The sequence below is a fragment of the Dreissena polymorpha genome, chromosome 6, assembly GCF_020536995.1.
Source record: "Dreissena polymorpha isolate Duluth1 chromosome 6, UMN_Dpol_1.0, whole genome shotgun sequence".
Taxonomy (NCBI): Eukaryota; Metazoa; Mollusca; class Bivalvia; order Myida; family Dreissenidae; genus Dreissena; species Dreissena polymorpha.
The window spans coordinates 53,814,504-53,836,041 of record NC_068360.1 but is presented as its reverse complement, the minus strand read 5'-3'; the positions used below and the strand labels follow the sequence as shown (position 1 = coordinate 53,836,041).

Here is a 21,538-nt window from a genome sequence, read left to right as displayed (position 1 = left end):
TCAGTCTATGTCTGGTGTTGTTTGTCAAATGTTAAATCGTTAACACTGGAATTAAAATTTGTAGGCCCCCAAAGGAAGCAAATAGTCATTGCATCAACCACCTTCCATTCTTACTTCTTCTTCATGGCATAACTCAGGAAGTATGGAAGGGATTCAAATTAAATTCATATATTGATAGAGGGCAGAATCCATTATTATCCCCACGCTTTTTGAAAAAAAGGTGGGGATATTGTGGTTATCTCCGCTGTCCGTCCGTCTGTCTGTCCGTCCCTCCTGGCCACTATCTCCTCCTACACTAAAAGCACTAGAACCTTGAAACTTACACACATGGTAGCTATGAGCATATGTGCGACCCTGCACTATTTGGAATTTTGATCTGACCCCTGGGTCAAAAGTTATAGCGGTTGGGGTGGGGCCGCGTCAGAAATTATCACTCATTTTTTTAGGTTATTTTACATTTACTTCTTTATTTCTACACCGATTCACTTCAAATTGATACTGGACCTCTCTTATGACAATAGGGTCAATCTCAACCATGCATGGCCCCATTCCCAACCCTGGGGCGCCCCGCCCACATAGGCCACACCCACCAAAAATTTCCATTTACTATAATTTTTTCATTTCTACACGGATTCACTTCAAATTGATACTGAACTTTTGTTATGACATAAAGGGTCAATCTCAACTATGCATGGCCCCAATCCCAACCCTGGGGCGCCCGCCCACATAGGCCACACCCACCAAAAAATTCCATTTACTATAATTTTTTCATTTCTACACGGATTCACTTCAAATTAATACTGAACTTCTCTTATGACATTAGGGTCAATCTCAACTATGCATGGCCCTATAACCAACCCTGGGGCCCCGCCCACATAGACCACACCCACCCAAAATTGCCTTTACTATAATTTCTTCATTTCTACACCGATTCACTTCAAATTGATATTGAACTTCTCTTATGACAATACAGTCAATCTCAACTATGCATGGCCCCATTACCAACCCTGGGGCGCCCCGCCCACATAGACCACACCCACCCAAAATTGCCTTTTACTATAATTTCTTCATTTCTACACCGATTCACTTCAAATTGATACTGAACCTCTCTTATGACAATACGGTCAATCTCAACTATGCATGGCCCCATTACCAACCCTGGGGCACACCTAGGTCAAACATTCGGCGTGGGGATACGCGTCGGCCTCTGCCGCGCAATTTCTAGTTAGAGTTATTGCCTGTTTGGGAATTTTCTTGTGTGAAGCATAATGAAACTTATTACATTGATATAACAAGTTGAGAGGAAGTGCAGATTACAAGAACCAAATTTGTTATTAGTATTTGGGGAGTTATTGCCCTTTGCTTATTATCCCCACACTTTTTGAAAAGCGTGGGGATATTGTGGTTATCTCTGCCGTCTGTCCGTACGTTTGTCCGTTCGTCCTGGCCACTATCTCCTCCTACATTATAAGCACTAGAACCTTGAAACTTACACACATTGTAGCTATGAGCATATGTGCAACCCTGCACTATTTGGAATTTTGATCTTACCCCTGTGACAAAAGTTATGGGTGTTGGGGTGGGGCCAGGTCAGAGATTTTCACTCATTTTTATCCCCACACTTTTTTAATAGCGTGGGGATATTGTGGTTATCTCCGCCGTCCGTCTGTCTGTCCGTCCGTCCTGGCCACTATCTCCGCCTACACTATAACCACAAGAAACTTGAAACTTACACACATGGTAGCTATGAGCATATGTGTGACCCTGCACTATTTGGAATTTTGATCTGACCCCTGGGTCAAAAGTTATGGGGGTTGAGGTGGGGCCAGGTCAGAGATTTTCACTCATTTTTTTATGTTATTTTACATTAACTTCTTTATTTCTACACAGATTTACATCAAATTGATACTGAACATCTCTTATGACAATACGGTCAATCTCAACTATGCATGGCCCCATTACCAACCCTGGGGCGCCCCACCCGCATTGACCATGCCCACCCAAAATTGCCTTTTAAAAAAACTTTTTCATTTCTACACCGATTTACTTCAAATTGATACTGAACATCTCTTATGACAATACAGTCAATCTCAACTATGCATGGCCCCATTACCAACCCTGGGGCGCCCTCGCCCACATAGACCAAGCCCACCCAAAATTGCCTTTAACTATAAATTCTTCATTTCTACACCGATTTACTTCAAATTGATACTGAACATATTTTATGACAATACAGTCAATCTCAATTATGCATGGCCCCATTATCAGCCCTGGGGCTCCCCCTGGGTCAAACATGCGGCGTGGGGATACGCGTCGGCCTCTGCCGCGCCATTTCTAGTTTAATGTTATTTTACATTAACTTCTTCATTTCTACACCGATTTACTTTTAATTGATACTGAACATCTCTTTTGACAATACAGTCAATCTCAACTGTGCATGACCCGATTACCAACCCTGGGGCGCCCCTTGGGTCAAAAGTTATGGGGGTTGGGATGGGGACGGGTCAAAGATTTTCACTCTTTTTTAATGTTATTTTACATTGACTTCTTCATTTCTACACCGATTTACTTCAAAATGATACTGAACATCTCCTATGACAATACGGTCAATCTCAACTATGCATGGCCCCATAACCAACGCTGGTGCGCCCCACTCACATAGACAATGCCCACCCAAAATTTTGTTTTAACATAACTTCTTCATTTATTTACCAATTGACCTCAAATTAATACTGATTTTCCCACTGCACGTGACATGTTTTCTATATAAAAAGAAGGAAAACTACCGTGGGTTATTACCCCTATATACCAACGGAGATAATTATGACGTCACTTTGATTGTCCGCACACTGTTTATGAATGAAGATGACGTCATAAAATGATTTTCATTGTTGTGGTGACGTCACATTTTCGTGGAAAGTGGAGTACGTTTGGTTAATATAATTCTCATTTAATACATTTAAAGGATCTTTTCACGGTTTGGTTAATTGACAAAATTGAAAAAAGTTTCAGATTCGCAAATTTTCGTTTTAGTTATGATATTTTTGAGGAAACAGTATTACTGAACATTTACCATAGTCCAATATAGCCATAATATGTATCTTTTGACGATTTGAAAACCTAAAAATTATAAAGCGTTGCAACGCAAAACGATTGAATAATTTGGAGAGTTCTGTTGTTGTCGCTTAAATTTAAGAAACTACGAAGATTGCTTATATAAGGTATAAAATACTTAAATTGTGTATAGCCGAGAGGGCGAATGCGTTTTTACTTCAGACTAACTCGAGTACTCCGGGGGGTCACTGGTTCGAGCCCTGGTACCGGATACTTTTTATTCCTTTTTTAAATTTTAATTTTGATTTTTTAATGGAGCTTTTAAGATCCAATGTTTACATTTATCAATATAAAGCATTTAATGACAAACTTCAAAATATGCCAAAATCTGTGAAAAGGCCCCTTTAAATTGCAGATAATGTATTAATGAAATCGTGTTAGAATCGAAATAATCCACGTATAAGCGTTGGTTATTGCGGTAATAACTAACGGTATGGAGTTCCGATGCTTGTTATCAAACCACGCGGGCTACCCCCTCGTGGTTTAATTCCTACGCATCGGAACTCCATACCGTTGGTTATTACCACAATAACCAATGGTTACCCGTCGATTATTTCTTAAACATCTCATGGTCAAGATCCCGAGCTATTTCAGCATAATGAAAATCAAAGCCAGATGGGCGGTAAAGACCCTGAGCTAATTCATAATTAAAATAAAATCAAAGCCAGATCGGCGGTAAAGACCCCGAGCTAATTCATAATTAAAATCAAAGCCAGATTGGCAGTCAAGACCCCAAGCTATTTCAGCATAATTAAAATCCAAGCCAGTTTGGTGGTCAAGATCCCAATTTATTTCAGCATTATTGAAACCCAAGCCATTTTGGATGTCAAGACGCCTTTTCGGCATAATTAAAATCCAAGCCAGATTGACAGTCAAGACCCAAAGCTATTTCAACATAATTGTAATCCAAGCCAGATTGGCGGCCAAGACCCTAAGCTATTTTAGCATGATTTAAATCCAAGCCAGTTTGGTGGTCAAGATCCCAAGCTATTTCAGTATAATTAAAATCTAAGCTAGATTGACGGCCAAGACCCCAAGCTATTTCAGCATATTTATTTTAAATCCAAGCCAGTTTTGTGGTCAAGACCCCGAGCTATTTCAGCATAATTAAAATCCAAGCCAGATTGGTGGCCTCAACCTCAAGCTATTTCAGCATCATTTAAATCCAAGCCAGTTTTGTGGTCAGTACCCCAAGCGATTCAGCCTTATTAAAATCCAAGCCAGTTTGATGGTCAAGATCCTGAGCTATTTTAGCCTAATTATAATCTAAGCCAGTTTGTTGGTCAAGATACTGAGCTATTTCAGCATAATTATAATCCAAGCCACATTATCCACCCCAAAGCCCCGCCCACATAGGCCACACCCACCCAAAGTTTCCTTTTCGTCTGTCCGTCCTGGCCACTATCTCCTCCTTCACTATTATCACTAGAACCTTGAAACACATGGTAGCTTGCGGTGTGGGGATACGCATCAGCCTCTTCCGCCCCATTTCTAGTTATGCCCCCCTTTGAAGAAGATGGGGTATATTGCTTTGCACATGTCGGTCGGTCGGTCTGTCGGTCGGTTTGTTGGTCTGTCCACCAGGTGGTTTCCGGATGATTACTCAAGAACCCTTGGGCCTAGGATCATGAAACTTCATAGGTACATTGATCACGACTCGCAGTTGACCCCTATTGATTTTGAGGTAACTAGGTCAAAGGTCAAGGTCACGGTGACTCAAAATAGTAAAATGGTTTCCGGATGATAACTCAAGAACGCTTAGGCCTAGGATCATGAAACTTCATAGGTACATTGATCATGACTTGCAAATGACCCCTATTGATTTTCAGGTCACTAGGTCAAAGGTCAAGGTCGTAGTGACCCAAAATAGTAAAATGGTTTCCGGATGATAACTCAAGAACGCTTAGGCCTAGGATCATGAAACTTCATAGGTACATTGATCATGACTTGCAAATGACCCCTATTGATTTTCAGGTCACTAGGTCAAAGGTCAAGGTCACAGTGACCCAAAATAGTAAAATGGTTTCCGGATGATAACTCAAAAACGCTTAGGCCTAGGATCATGAAACTTGATAGATAGATTGATCATGACTCGCAGATGACCCCTATTGATTTTCAGGTCACTAGGTCAAAGGTCAAGGTCACAGTGACCCGAAATAGTAAAATGGTTTCCGGATGGTAACTAAAGGACGCTTATGCCTAGGATCATGTAACTTCGTAGGTAGATTGATAATGGCTGGCAGATGACCCCTATTGATTTTCAGGTCACTAAGTCAAAGGTCAAGGTCACAGTAACCCGAAATAGTAAAATGGTTTCCGGATGATAACTCAAGAACGCTTATGCCTAGGATCATGAAACTTCATAGGTACATTGATCATGACTGGCAGATGACCCCTATTGATTTTCAGGTCACTAGGTCAAAGGTCAAGGTCACGGTGACCCGAAATAGTAAAATGGTTTCCGGATGATAACTCAAGAACGCTTATGCCTAGGATCATGAAACTTGATAGGTAGATTGATCATGACTTGCAGTTGACCCCTATTGATTTTTAGGTCACTAGGTCAAAGGTCAATGTCATGGTGACCCGAAATAGTAAAATTGTTTCCAGATAATAACTCAAGAACGCTTATGCCTAGGATCATGAAACTTCATAGGTACATTGATCATGACTTGAAGATGACCCCTATCGATTTTGAGGTCACTAGGTCAAAGGTCAATTTCACGGTGACCCGAAATAGTAAAATGGTTTCCGAATGATAACTGAAGAACGCATTTTCCTAGGATCATAAAACTTGATAGGTAGATTGATCATGACTCGCATATGACCCTTATTGATTTTCAGGTCACTAAGTCAAAGGTCAAGGTCACAGTAACCCGAAATAGTAAAATGGTTTCCGGATGATAACTCAAGAACGCTTATGCCTAGGATCATGAAACTTCATAGGTACATTGATCATGACTGGCAGATGACCCCAATTGATTTTCAGGTCACTAGGTGAAAGGTCAAGGTCACGGTGACCCGAAATAGTAAAATGGTTTCCGGATGATAACTCAAGAACGCTTATGGCTAGGATCATGAAACTTCATAGGTACATTGATCATGACTTGCAGATGACCCCTATTGATTTTCAGGTCACTAGGTCAAAGGTCAAGGTCACAGTGACAAAAAACATATTCACACAATGGCTGTCACTACAACGGAGAGCCCATATGGGGGGCATGCATGTTTTACAAACAGCCCTTGTTTTTAAATAGTTCATTTATTGTTTTTTTGCATAACTTAGGAAGTAAAAAAGGGATTAAAAAGAAACTACATATTATAATGATTAAAATTAAGGAGAAGTACTGAGTACAAGAACCATAACTCTTATGTTGATATTTACAGAATTATGGTCTTTTAGTGAATTTTGTCTTGTGCATAGTATTACTTATTGGTATTGAAGCTATTAACATGAAACTTTATACCTTGATAGAGGACAAAGAAAGAAAGTATGGTAACCACAACTCTGTTATCAATATTTGTGGAATTATTGCCCTTAGGGTATTTATTTGTATAGTTGATTTCTTTTGTAATGCATATAGGAAGTAATGAAGGGGTTGAAATGAAACTTCATATAATGATAGAGGTCACTTGGTGGAAGTACAGAGTATTCAATAAATAAAAAAAACTTATCTGTTTTCCCAACTTTGATCGTCAATATCACACGTTTTGGTTGAAATAGCAGTCTTTGGGCATTGAAAACAGTCCTTATTCCTTCTCCTTGATGAACTTGGTAAGAATGTTTATCTTGACATTTTTCAGGCCATAATTGAGTCTGTGTTACATGTGTAAAAAAAACGTGTCACCAGATCAAATCATAGAAAAACCTTTTTACAACTCTAGAAGACACATTTATGACTCAATCTCGATGAAACATGGTCAGAATGTTAAATCTTAACAATACCAAGTTAAAATCTGGGTCACTTGCATAAAAAAAAAGGACATCAGGTCAAATCTTAGAAAAGCTTTCAAGCCAGCTATCACTTTTTAACCAGGTTTTCCGAAGGAAAAAACTGGTTATTAGATTGGCGAATGCGGGCGGGCTGGCTGGCTGGCTGGCTGGCTGGCTGGCTGGCGGGCTGGCGGGCGGGTGGAACAAGCTTGTCCGGGCCATAACTATGTCGTTTATTGTCAGATTTTAAAATCATTTGGCACATTTGTTCACCATCATTGGACGGTGTGTTGCGCGAAATAATTACGTCGATATCTCCAAGGTCAAGGTCACACTTTGAGTTCAAAGGTAAAAAATGGCCATAAATGAGCTTGTCCTGGCCATAACTATGTCATTCATTGTGAGATTTTAAAATCATTTGGCACATTTGTTTACCATCATGGGACGGTGTGTCGCACGAAAGAATCACGTCAATATCTCCAATGTCAAGGTCGCCACGACTAAAAATAGATTTTTTTTAAAAACAAACTTTCAAAGGGGGTTAATTTTGTTTGTTCATTTCAAAAGTTCAGTTTGAGTTTTCTCCCTTTATCAGATTTTTTTTTCACAATGAAAACCTGGTTTTGTGACAATTTTGTCCCTTGTTTATGCTATATTTATGACGCAGTCTTTCTCAAAACTTTGCAAGAATGTTTATCATGACTAAATCTTGTAAAAAAAATGTTTTATATTGTTACAAACTTTGTTCAGTTTTACCTGTCATTAGAGACAGGTATTGTTAATTAATATCTATAAAACCATAATAATTATGTGATTGTGCTTAAACATTTTTGGACTCGGGCATTAATGATGTACATGTTAAGCTCAATCAAATCAATGCGTATTGCAATAGAGAATAACATTTTAATAATTTTTGTTTGCCTTTTGGGGTTTCACATGAAATGAACAGTTTTTGTGACTCGTATGTGGAATATCAGAAGAAGCTTCAAATGCTTGCTTACAAAAAAAAACATCAGTTGATACCAAAAGCTCCTTCCTTCTGTATTTTCATATATAATTTCATATATTCCAGAGCACTGAATCTGTCAGCTTTTTAGAAGAAAGCTACAATGTGTCCAGTAAAAGGTAAGTATCAATTGTAATCAAGTAAGTGATTGGTAAAATGTAAAATATTCTCATGTGTTTGTACTGAGTTTCAAAGCACTCTCTTTCTCTTATAAGGACACTGTATTGGATGTATGCAAAGGAACTTGTATTGGAGGCATGCAAAGGAACTTGTATTGGATGTATGCAAAGGAACTTACATTGGATGTATGCAAAGGAACTTGTATTGGATGTATGCAAAGGAACTTTTATTGGATGTATGCAAAGGAACTTTTATTGGATGTATGCAAAGGAACTTGTATTGGATGTATGCAATTTAAATTGTATTGGATGTATACAAAGAAACTTGTAATGGATGTATGCAAACTAACTTGTATTGGATGTATGCAAAGAAACTTGTATTGTATGTATGCCATCCAATGTCTTAGCTTAAGTAATGTTAGTGTTATAAAATAGAAATATCCCAACAAGGGAATAGAAACAGTTTTTTCACCCTTCTGTATTTTATTTTATTCCTTAATGTTAATAGCTTTTTTTTCTTTTAAGAATTAATTACTAAAAGTAGCAATATTGTTAAGTATTCAATCTGTGAAGAGGTACCCTATTTTATTTAGGAGATTACCTATTATTTAATTGTGTAAAATTTAAAAAATATATAAAAGACAAAAAGTTTAGCCTTAAAATGAATAAACAAATAAATATCTAAATGTACTACAGTAATACCAGGGGTGTGATTGAGAAGAAGTCATTTGGGTGTAAAATTCTCTCGCCTGATTTTGGACAACTAGATAATTGGGTGACAAATCTCATGAAAAGACATACAAATAAACACCTAGTTGATCTTTACATCAAGATTGGAGCGGTGCTCTGTGAAAAGGGGGTTTAATTCATGTGCATTTAGTGTCCTCATAGATTAGCCTGTGCTGTCCGCACAGGCAAATCATGGACAACACTTTCTGCCTTAACTGGATTTTTGCTTAGAATATAAATTCTTTAAACTGAAAATATAAAAGAAGAAAGTGTTATCCCTGATTTGCCTGTGCAGACTGCACAGGCTTATCTAGGAGGACACTTTACACACACGCATTTAACATTTTTTTCACAGAGCACGGTCCATTTATCTCTTAAAACCTTCTTTTACTTCGCATACTAATGTACAAATAGTAACAGTATTTATTCAAACTTTTGATTTTCTTGGATTTTCAAGAACTGACAAAATTGTTCTTTACCATTCAAAAACTGGTATTACTGTCAGATATATATCCAAGGTTGCTTCTAGCCATACCAACTAAATTTGTTTCACTCATTTTCATTCACAGAGTTTGAAACAGGCGTTCGTTTTTTTCCATATGCATTTTTTTTAAAGACAGATTGACGCCATTTCAAAACAAATCAGCAAAAAAATAACAAAACAAAACACACGTTTTATGAATGGTAATAGCTAGAGAAACAACTGATAATGACATCGCTTGTTTAAAAAATTACTAGTGCAATATGCGTATCATGCTTCCTGCATAAAATGCGGAGATGTTCAGAATCGGGGTTTTTGGGTCCCTTATGAAATATGCAGCAGAACCATGCGTTCACCCCTCTCACCCCCATTATTTGTAAATTTACATGAATGTTCTCTGGTTTGATCACACCTTTGAATACAAATTACTTTGCTTGTCTTAGCGAGAAGAGTTGGATAGCAGAGAGAAAAAAGAAACCTCGTGAAAAGGAAAGGTTACAGACCTACAATTGTAAAGCAAAACAAAAACCCAGTTGGCCTCAAGATTCTCAGGACGAAGACAAAGACGAAGAGACTGATGATGTGATGTTGAACAAGGTGTGTGCCAATAGTGAAGTTTAATATAGGTTGTGTTCAAATATAATCTATGATATGTATATGTTATAAAACATTACATGTAATTTATTGTACTTGTACTTTATTGACACTTGCAAGTAAAGCACCAGACAGTGTTTTGTTAATGGCCAATTAAAATACTCATAAATGAGTCAGACTGATATCAAATGTAACTGTTGCTTATGGATAAATATGATGTCTGGGCATTAACTTCAGTTTATTGTGCATGCAGTCCTTCAATGTAAGATTATCTTTGTAAAGAATCTTAATTCACATATAAGTTATTTCGGGTTTACTTTTAATGCTTGAAATTATCTGTATAAAGGTGGGTTCCCACTGCCGATCCGATCAACTCGATCATCCCGATCACAAAAAATTCCCGACCAAGCTCTACTAAAAAGGGTTGCACGCCTTCTTCTCGACCTCTTGTCGATAAAACACGACCCCCACATGACTCATTCACGACGTCCACTCAACCATCTTTCTGATTTCACTTGATCATCTTGACCTATATGCGAGCCCTATATGATCTCAGCTCGACCAATTGGACCTCAGCTCGATTGCCACCAGATCTTCACACGACCAGATCGTGATGGTCTTACTACAGTCGTACAAAGTCTCGAACGGTCATGTATTGAAACTTTGAGAATAAAAACTTCAAACATTGTTGTTCACTAATCACTTTCATCATCATGGATTTTTTAATAGTTTTAGCTGTATCAGTCGCCTTTTTGCCATTTCTTCGCATCTTTGGATGTTTACTCGTCCGATTCTAAGACGGTTATGAGAGTCACAAGCACGACGTTTTGCACGTGAGTTTTGTTTTAGTGACATGAGCTCGTGTATGGTCGAATAGCAATCGGGAAGTGATCGTGTATGGTCAAGTAGCCATCGGGTAGCAGTCTAGTAAATCTGTACATCAAATCGAATAGAAGTCAAGTGGATCGTGTTGCGATCTTAAATAACTCGCGTAGAGGTCAAGCGGATCGGGTAGAGATCTTGTTAAAGATGTCAATCCGATCGCCACACGATTGCTTCACGATCAACTCGATCTTCTACTCGACTAATACACGACCACTTGCCGAACGCTTCTCGATCCATTTCCTACTCAACCGCTACTCGATATTTTTTGACATGTCAAAAAATATCGGGTAGGAAGTCCGACCAATGCCAACCTACCTGACCGCCCCCGATCACTTATGCCGACCGAACCAAACCAGTACCCGACCGCTTGGTCGGGCTTGATTGAGTTGATCTGATCGGCAGTGGGAACCCAGCTTAAGTCTTGTTAAACTCAACTGAAATAATTCCTTTTTATGAAGTTCTTATATGACTGATAAAACAATGAAAATGCAGATATTTTGGGCAAATGTTGAAAGTGGGTGTCAACAAAAAATTTTGTTTTGCGATACACAAGCGAAATTATAATAGTTATAAACCCCCAGATTTATGTTTAACTTGTATATACGTATAATTGCTCTTTTCAGAGAAGTCCAGTTTGTAGTCAAGGCCTCCCATCCAGTCTGGGAATAGGAAATGTCTTTGATGAGAAATTATCTATAAGTACTGTACAGACGACACCTGTGTGTAGTATACAGGGCAGTAGAAAATCCGGAAGCAAGTTTGATCTGGGTTCTCTTCTCTCCATGCAAGTGCCTGGATTTGACTTTAACAATTTATGTAAGCATTATTCAGAATGATCAAATAGAAAATAGTCCTTTATTGAATTCAATTTTTGTATTCTGCCTGGCATTTCAGAAAACATGCCGGTCCAAATGTTATCAGGACTGTCACACAACAAATTTTGAAAAAAAAAATGTAGGGTTGGCATGCTCATCTTATTAGGTCAATTTGGACCAATGATTTTGAAGTGTTATATTGCCTTTTGAATAGAAATGACATGACATTTAATTTATTGTTTTGCCATCTGATATTGTAGGAACACATGGTCAAATATGATGGAATGTTATATGCTCTGCTGCAAAGGCAGGACAGGAAATGTGACATCAATCTGCTCCTATGTGGGGTCAATGGCATTTTTCCTCTCTGTTTATCTTTCAAAGAGTTATTGGCTCTAACTCTTCTTCCATTATACTTTCAATTAACCCATACTTTGACAAACTTCATAATCAAAGTATCCTTTAGTTAACAAATATATTCTAAAGTAATTTAATTGATTACCCCTCCCCACCCCTCCCTTCTGTAGTATTCATGATGGGTGTTAGGGGATCTACTAGTGTATTTGAATAACCTTTTTATTTTGTATCTCCACAATTCATGGAAGGATTTAAAAAATAACTTGGTACATATGTCTTGATTTAGACATTAATTGCAATAATTGCATTACTATTTTTAAGGTCAAGGTCATTATAATACAAACTTTGTTGTCACAATAGGCCATGTCTGCTTGAATACCTTCCTTGTACAATTGTTAATTTTGAAAGCACTTGACACAACCACCTTGATCATTTAGTGTGTCCCCTTTTAGAACCACATGGCTTCCTTATGTCAAAGGTCAAAATTTATCACTTTTCTGTAAAGAGCTTGGCCACTTATTAATATCATTATGCATTAAAGGATTTCAAAATGACTCGGCACACATTTTCACCTCTGTCTGTCAATCTGTAAACTTTTCGTTTGTGTACATTACTGTAGTTGTTTGCTGTGAATGTTTTTCTGTCCGAAATTGTGCCTTACTTTTTATTTCTATGGACAATTTAAGTGTAATGTACAGTACAAACATTTTAGTTTGATGCTTAATGTTTCCTACAGATTCTAATTGTGATGCTGATGATGCTCATACAGCGTTCATGTCATTGGATGTGGTATGTTGTATCTTTTGTCTTTTTATCATTTATCTGTTACTCTAAAATAATGTTGATGACAGGGTCCAAGCCACGAACTTCGTTATTAATGGACCGCTTTATAGGTTAATTGATAATATGATATATTGTCATTTAGTTGTTGACATTATGTAAACATGCAAATTATCTTGATAAATCACATCTCTCATTTTTCTATCCAGTAACATATAGTGGAAGCACATGTGTCATTAAGAGACATTTCTGATATTAGACAATATTTGTGTTACTTAATGTAATTATGTGGCTTTTTAAGGATAAGATTACAGATTCCGCTCAGTAATTTTAAACTAGTTTAAATATTGAAATTAATCTTCATATATAGATACTTTTTTAAATACCTGTTTGTGCACAAAGAGCTATTGCAAAGATATTCATATAAATAATTCTTAAAAAAAAAAAGCTAGTGAAAAGAAATTTCACGCAACTAATCCTTAAAAAAGAGCTTTTGCAAAGAAATTTCACACAAATAATCCTTAAGACCAACTTTCAGGTGGACTTGCACATGTTCTTTGTCACCATTTCTAAAAATATAGATAAATGTATAATTCTGCTCAATTACTCAAAAACAACATAGAGCTATAAAAAAATATTTTTTGATTTTTCAGGAAAACTATGTGAATGAAGTACAAACGAAACATCACAATGTAAATGTCATGCAGATGGGTGCAGATGGATTCGTTTCAGGTTGAACTAACCATAACATGTTTTTCTGGTGTTCCTGATTGCCTTTAATGTCCCTTCTATTAAACAGATTTCAATGAAGTTAAACAACCTGCTTATTATCCCCACCAAAAAAATCAGACGGATCTAGTAATTGGTCCCGTCTGTCTGTCCATCTGTGTGTGCGTCCGTCCGAAACTTTGTCCAGAGCATAACTCCAAATCTATTCAATGGATTTACTTTAAACTTATAATAAAAACAGGAGGCAACTAGGAGAAGTGCAGTGACCAAGAACCATAACTCTATCTACCTTACTTTTTGAATTATCTTTTATATAATTTCAAAGTAAATTTTTGTCCAGAGCATAACTCTAAATCTACTGAAGGGATTTACTTGACACTTGAAATATAAACAGATGGCAAGTAGGAGAAGTGCAGTGACTAAGAACCATAACTCTATCTACCTTAGTATTTTAATTATCTCCCTTTTTTTAATTTCAAAGTAAATTTTTGTTCGGAGCATTACTCTAAATCTACTGAAGGGATTTACTTGAAACTTCAAATATAAACAGATGGAAAGTAGGAAAAGTGCAGTGACTAAGAACCATTACTCTAGCTACCTTAGTTTTTGAATTATCTCCCTTTATTTAATTTCTAAGAACATTTTTGTCCGGAGCATAACTTTAAATCTACTGAAGGGATTTACTTGAAACTTGAAATATAAACAGATGGCAAGTAGGAGAAGTGCAGTGACTAAGAACCATTACTCTATCTACCTTATTCTTTGAATTATCTCCCTTTATTTAATTTCAAAGTAAATTTTTGTCCGGAGCATAACTTTAAATCTACTGAAGGGATTTACTTGAAACTTGAAATATAAACAGATATCAAGTAGGAGAAGTGCAGTGACTAAGAACCATAACTTTATCTACTTCCGTATTTATTCTCTTTAGCATAACTCCAACACTATATAGCTAATAAATAGATGACACAGTTGCTATGTTTTACAAATATTATTCTACTCTCTAAAACAAATGTTGTCGTACAACCAAACACATTTCGGCGGGTATTTGGCACTACTGTGACAAGCTCTTGTTGGAGGGGTTTTGCCAGCTGGCAGACACTGTCAACCAACTAAGTGTTTTTGGTCCTTCAGTTTAACATCACTGATTATGTCTTCATGACAAAATTGTGTTCGCTTAAATACTTATTGTAGCTTTCATGCAGACCTAGATTTGGATTCATAATTACTAAAATACAGGTAAATTGATAACGTCATTTTATTTTGTTCAAACATCAAGAATTCTGGTTGCTATGGCAACACATAGAATAGAAATATTGCTGAAAATGGTGGAGTTTCACCGGTAGGGGACATCATTACTTGGCAATAGTCTTGCTATTTTTCTGATGTTGATTTTTCCAGGTCCATCATCAGAAGTAAGGCCTACCAGAACCGCATTAAAAAGGAAATATCCTGTATCCTTTGATACTGACTCTGTAGAGCCTTATTAATAATTATATACCAAGGATTTATGTGCCCCACCCCCACACACACATATCCATTTATCTCTTAGTCCTCTGCTGTTTAAAAGTTTTGATGCCCCCGTAAGGGTGGCATATAGCAGTTGAACTGTCCGTAAGTCCGTCTGTCAGTCTGTGCCTCCGTCCGAAAACTTTAACATTGGCCATAACTATTGCAATATTGAAGATAACAACTTGATATTTGGCATGCATGTGTATCTCATGAAGCTGCACATTTTGAGTGGTGAAAGGTCAAGGTTATCCTCCAGAGACAAAGGTAAAAAAATACAATCCAAGGGAAGTAATAAACTTTAAAAGGAAGATAGTTTCTAAACCTGCAAAATGATATGCAATATTGAAATTTTATTTCGAAGCGGCGCAATAGGGGGCATTGTGTTTCTGACAAACACATCTCTTGGTTTTTTTTATGACACTTGGCTTTAAAGTTAACATCATTTAGTGGATGTGCTGAGGCCAGTTAGTCATTGTTGGTCAAGGTAACACTTGAAGTCAAGGTCAAGGCTCCATTTTCATGTCTGCCTCATATTATTATCTCTTGTAATTATTGAATGGTTTTCATGTATAAAATCATGCTAAAATGTTGACCGTTTTGAGAAATTGTGCCGGGATTTCCATAGCAATCCAAAAGTAATGTTAACTTTTAAGGGTTTTGTTATTAAACCTCCATAAGCTTCTACCTATTGTCCCCTCTTCCCTTGTGTAGGTTAACAGTACATGAAATTTGGCTCTAATGTTTGCTACTTATACCATGTGCAAGTTGCATAAGCAAAACACAGCAACACAATATGAAAGGTTAATGGCTCACTGAACCTTAACCGATGGTGTCCACCTAGCAAACAGGAGGTCACGGGTTCCATCCCCACTGGGAGCATTCCTTGTATCTCCCCTAGAGAAACCAAGGACTGGTTCTAGGTCCAGGAAATGGAAGCAAGCGTTTCAATAAGCCTAAGGCTTTCGATGTAATTGAGCTAAAACAAATAGGTTTAAACTAAAATAAGGTCTCATTTCGAAATCAAAAGTTTTAAGTCTTCATTTGTGTGTTTGCGCAATGTCCACTTTTTCCTTTTACAGACTTACATTACACTAAGCTCAAATATTATTCTCATTTGGACAATGTGCAAAAGGGATTATCAATTAATGCCAACTCAAGGGCAAGGTCACACCTTAAGGGTGTATGTTTGAGTCTGCTTTTAATGTCCATCTATTATTCAGGCAGCAGGATCACATGACTTTGTGGGGTTCCCAATTAAACGTTTATGGATGTAAACACACTGGTAAGTGGTGCTTTATTGTCCCCTACCGATGAAATCGCAGGGGACTTATGGTTTGTGCTCTGTGTGTCAATCAGTCAGTCAGTCTGTCTGTCACACTTTTCTGGATCCTGCGATAACAAAAAGTTCTTCATAAATTGTCATGAAACTTGAAACATGGATAGATGGCAATATGGAGATTATGCACGTCATTTCATTTTGTTCTTACGTCAAGAATTCTGGTTGCTATGGCAACAAATATTAAAAAAGATAAATAAATTCTTACAATTGTGAAGTTTCACTGGAAGGGGACCATAGTGCTTGGCAATCTCTTGTTCCAAATAATTTTTTTAAACAGTTTTTCTTACGAATTTAACTAGTGCATAAAAGACACATTTTGTGCTGTTCATGGCAATGTGAAATACGTCAGAATTACTATATTTGGTAAGCCTGTGTTCTTGTTCAAAAATCTTTGTGTACTGCACAATTATGCTTCAGCCAACCTGACATTTCAGACATATTAAGGATTTATCCTTAAACTTAGAAAACTGTCTATATGCCCTTGAGATTTTTGCAAATGTATTTCAATAACTTGAGATATTTAGAAGAAAAAAAAGTTTTTAACGGTGTGTTTACATTCTGTCCAGCCCGGATGTAAACCCCTGAAAACCCTGTTGATTCTGCACCCTGTGTTTTCTTTGCCCATTAAAGTATCATTATACTTTCACTCAATGTTTATGTCTTTGTTGCAATGCTCAGCAGGCAAGAGGAAGTCACTACACCTCAGTCAAAATCACCACTTGACAATAAAAACAGGATTTATTGCCAATCAGAAAAGGAGTGGCACTTCAAGCCCATTTTCTTCTCATTTTAACACATACTTCTTGCGAAGTCAAGCCAAAAAGTATTGTGTCAAAGGACCAAAACTATATAAAAATATACTAAATGAATTCTGAAGTGAAGACATCAGTTAGTAATATACATTTACACATTGAACTTCAGTAGTTACATGTTTATCTCTAAAAGTATGATCAATGTTATTATATGTAAACACTAGTATGGTTATTTAAAATACTAAAACAACACAATTTGTTAAATACATTATTCTGCATCAAATCGGATGGAAACACATTTGAAATATTGCAAACATGGAAATCTGTTCATTTCCTTTACTGAACTCAAGCATGTAACAACCAGCGATGAAGAGGATTCAAGCAACAGCTCTTCTGGAAATGATGTGGAAGAAAATTCCATTCTTATGCCAAAGAAGTTGTTTAAATTTGATCTGAAAGGTTGTGTGTAATATTTGCGATTATTTTCTATATTTGTAGTGTTTTAAAAATGTAAAGTATTAATTATATGCACGGTGTTAGCATACTTTTTAAAGCAAGTGAACACATTTAATATTTGTATTAATTGTAACATATATTTATATTCAGTTTCATATTGCTCTGTGTTGTGTTAAATTCCAGTCTTATAATAATAATAACTCAACTCAAACAATTTTATTTAAGTAAATTCAGGCCACCATCCCAAGAATACACAATATACACAAACTATGTACAATCACATAGTTGCCTTGTAACTACTTCTATCCCTATTATACCCCTATAAACATTGGTAACTTTGTGGTTCGGTCTGTCTCAAAAATTTCATCCAATCTTCACCTAACTTGGTCAGAAGTTGTATCTAGATGATGTCTAGGTCAAGTTTGAATGTGGGTCATGCCGGGTCAAAAACAAGGTCATGCGTTTTAAACTTAAAGTTTGTCCGGACCATAACTATGTCATTAATCGTAAGATTTTTAAATGACTAGTTACATTTGATCACCATCTTGGGACGGTGTGTCACGCGATAAAAGTACGTAGATATCTCCAAGGTAAAGGTCACAATTAGAGTTGCCCATTATGGAGCTTGTCCGGGCCATAACTTTTACATTTATTGTAAGACTTTAAAATCATTTGGCACATTTGTTCACCATCATTGGATGTTGTGTCATGCAAAAGAATTACGTTGATATCCCCAAGGCCAAGGTCACACTTTGAGTTCAAAGGTCAAAAATGGCCATAAATGAGCTTGTCCGGGCCATAACTATATGTTGTTCATTGTGAGATTTTAAAATTGTTTGGCACATTTGTTCACCATCATTGGACGGTGAGTCATGCGAAAGAATTACGTCGATATCTCCAAGGTCAAGGTCACACTTTGAGTTTACAGGTCAAAATGGCCATAAATGAGCTTGCCCGGGCCATAACTATGTTTTTCATTGTGAGATTTTAAAATCATTTTGCACATTTGTTCTCAATCATTGGACGGCGTGTTATGCGAAAGAATTACGTCGTTATCTGCAATGTCAAGGTCACACTATGAGTTCAAAGGTTAAAAATGGCCATAAATGATCTTGTCCAGGCCATAACTATGTCGTTCATTGTGAGATTTTTATAGTACTTGGTACATTTGTTCACAGTAATTGGACGGTGTGTCATGCGAAAGAATTACATCGATATTTCAAGGTCAAGGTCACACTTTGAGATCAAAGGTCAAAAATGGCTATACATGATCTTGTCCGGGCCATAACTACTCATTCATTGTGAGATTCTTTGATAACTCAGTACATTTGTTCACAATCATTGGACGGCGTGTCATGCAAAATTCAAGAGTTGAAATGTCAAAATGGCCATAAATGATAATGGCATAATAATTCTTGAAAATTGCCATAAAATATCTCTTCTCTTGTTTTGTGAAGACAGCATGCAAAATATTATGTGTCAATGCAGCATGTGGGGGTATATTTCACGTCTGTGACAAAGCTCTAGTTTACTATACATTTTGGTAGATATACATATACATACAAATTGATGTTGTTTCACAGGTAGATATACATATAAATACAAAGTAATGAATTGATGTTGTTTAACAGATGGTATACAAAACTTGCGACTTTATGAGTAATTTCTCTTGTAACATAGATGTCCATACTTTTAGTTCTATGTAATCACAATCCTGAATCATTCATGCAAAAAGTTCTTTTTTATCAAAACTGGGGGGGGGGGGGGGAAATACCTTTTACATGTATGCTTGCCTTAAATGTTGGCAGTGTTTATTTTTTGTGTACACTACAGATGCACCTGCTCCTGCGCCCAGTATTTACAGTGATGCCACTTCTTTGCCAGATGAGGATTTTCGTACTCAGTTTGGCTTATCAGCATTCTGTTCTGCATTTGGTGCTGACATCCAAAAAAATATGCAAGTAGGTCTCAATTTACTGTTTTGTATAATCTTATCCAAATATATTTTAATAGTGCATTGCATCGCAACTTCCCTTTTTATCCCCCTACATATTGGGAAAGATAATTCCTTTATGTTGTCTGTTCCTCGATCCTTTCCATAGCACATTAAAACTTAATATGAGTTAATATATGGATTAAGAGGATCGTGAAAGTAAAATGCATTCACAATCTTTTACAAAAAAGGGAGTTATGGTCCTTTTTGACTTTAAAATATCTGTCAAGAACACTTGTGTCCAGAGCCATATCCTGGAACTACTTCGGCCAATTGCATTAAAACTTAGTATGAGTGTATATATGCATAAGCGGATGATGCACATAAAATTGAGACAACAATTTACTTGTTATGGATTTATGACTCTTTCACTTAAAAAAGCACCTTTTTTGTCTTTAACAACATCTTAGAGTTTTGGTGTAGATTACTTTGGAACTTGTATGAGAGTGTATATGGATAAGAGTATGATGCACATTCAATTGGGATGCAATCATTTCTCAATAACGAGTTATGGCTCTTATTGACTTTTTACATAGGATTTTTTCTGTCTTGAGCTGTCTCTCCAATTACATATGAGCCAAATCCATGCAACTTACCACAATTGTTCTCAATCATCTGGAAATGAGTCACATGCAAGACCCTTAACAATACAGTGGAGGTCAAGTCACACATTAAGGTCAAAAATCACAAATCTGACAAATAATTAATAATTTAGCCTTTTCTTCACTATGCATCAATGGATTCTGTTACTGAAATTTTTCTCCTTTATCTGACTGTGTCACAGGTAAGACTCAGTCTCTAGGGTCAAGCGCAATGCCACACACGTAGGTGAAATGTTACACATTTTAATTAAATATTTCGTGTTTTGTTAGGATTCAAATGCCCTGCTGTAATTGATCATCGTTATCAGGCAGATAGGCACATGCAATACCATGTCACAATGGCCAAGGTCACGCACATTTTGTTTCACACCACTTTTTAATAGCAGAGTTATCACCATTTATAACCATTTTTTCATTAAAATAAGAATATATTATTAATTTTGTAAGCTTTTTTGGTAAACTGAATTAAAAATTTGTGGAAAATATATACATAGATAGCTGGATGGGGCAAACCAATTTGCCTTACACACCAAATGTCTATACTGGTTTTTGATTGGTCAAAACATAGCTCAAAATTTCAGTAAAAGTTTGTTTACACTCTAAGAAGAAACATTTTCCGCACAATATTCTAAAAAAAATATCAAAGAAATGAGTTGTAAGGATAACTTTCCTTGAGTTGAAAAAAGTTGCCCTCCCTTGAAAACAACACTTATAGGTAAGATTTCCTCATTAAGCATCATGGAAATCTTTTATAAAGCTAGCTTACACTGATCAGAGCTTTTTTTCCTTCTTTAGCAAGGACCTCTTCCCCCAAGAGAAAGAACCCTTCCTCTAAGAGAATTTCATTAAAATTATGCAATTTTCCCCAAATTACAAGCTTACTTTTGGGGACAATTCTTCTTATTCAGTTTTGTCAATTATTTGTCCCCCTGCCCTTTCCCCAAATCAAGAAAAAAAGCCCTGTTAATTGTTCATGTTTTTTTGTCAATTCTTTATCATTTTACGTTAAAAAGTGGTGAAACTGAATCTAAAATTGTTTGAGAACTATTATTCAATAAGCTATGGTGTTTAACCAAACACCACAGGGGTCCTCATTTGTTACATTCTGAATACAAAAAAAAATGTATAGATTTCAACTCTTTGGATATAATAATGTATGATATGAACACCGCTTCATTGTAGTTTTAGTATTGTTTAATGTACTTTTTCAGTTTAAGAGGAAGAGATTAGAAAATTATACAAAGCACACTCTAAAAAATGCACAAAAACATTTTAACCAGACTTGGGCGGAACAAAACCAAAATCGGTATGTAAAGTTTGTTGTTTTTTCCATTGTTATAA

General features: G+C 36.5%; 1 protein-coding gene and 1 long non-coding RNA gene across 3 annotated transcripts in view; both read left to right on the top strand.

The window, feature by feature from the left end:
• The window catches only part of LOC127835685 (synaptonemal complex protein 2-like), an 81,677-nt gene that overhangs the window by 55,686 nt on the left and 4,453 nt on the right, over positions 1–21,538 (top strand). Inside the window, exons 29-37 of the mRNA XM_052362123.1 lie at positions 8,121–8,173; positions 9,827–9,980; positions 11,486–11,678; positions 12,771–12,823; positions 13,468–13,546; positions 14,945–14,997; positions 17,497–17,605; positions 19,436–19,563; positions 21,409–21,503. Of these exons, the coding sequence (XP_052218083.1) occupies positions 8,121–8,173; positions 9,827–9,980; positions 11,486–11,678; positions 12,771–12,823; positions 13,468–13,546; positions 14,945–14,997; positions 17,497–17,605; positions 19,436–19,563; positions 21,409–21,503 (917 nt within the window). The remainder of the gene's footprint in view (positions 1–8,120; positions 8,174–9,826; positions 9,981–11,485; positions 11,679–12,770; positions 12,824–13,467; positions 13,547–14,944; positions 14,998–17,496; positions 17,606–19,435; positions 19,564–21,408; positions 21,504–21,538) is intronic.
• Positions 4,837–6,366, top strand: LOC127834057 (uncharacterized). Of its 2 annotated transcripts, none has more exons than XR_008027778.1 (3): positions 4,837–4,900; positions 5,336–6,111; positions 6,257–6,366. It is a non-coding gene; the product is annotated as an uncharacterized LOC127834057 (long non-coding RNA). The 2 variants fall into 2 exon arrangements; XR_008027777.1 differs by lacking the exon at positions 4,837–4,900 and adding an exon at positions 4,982–5,045.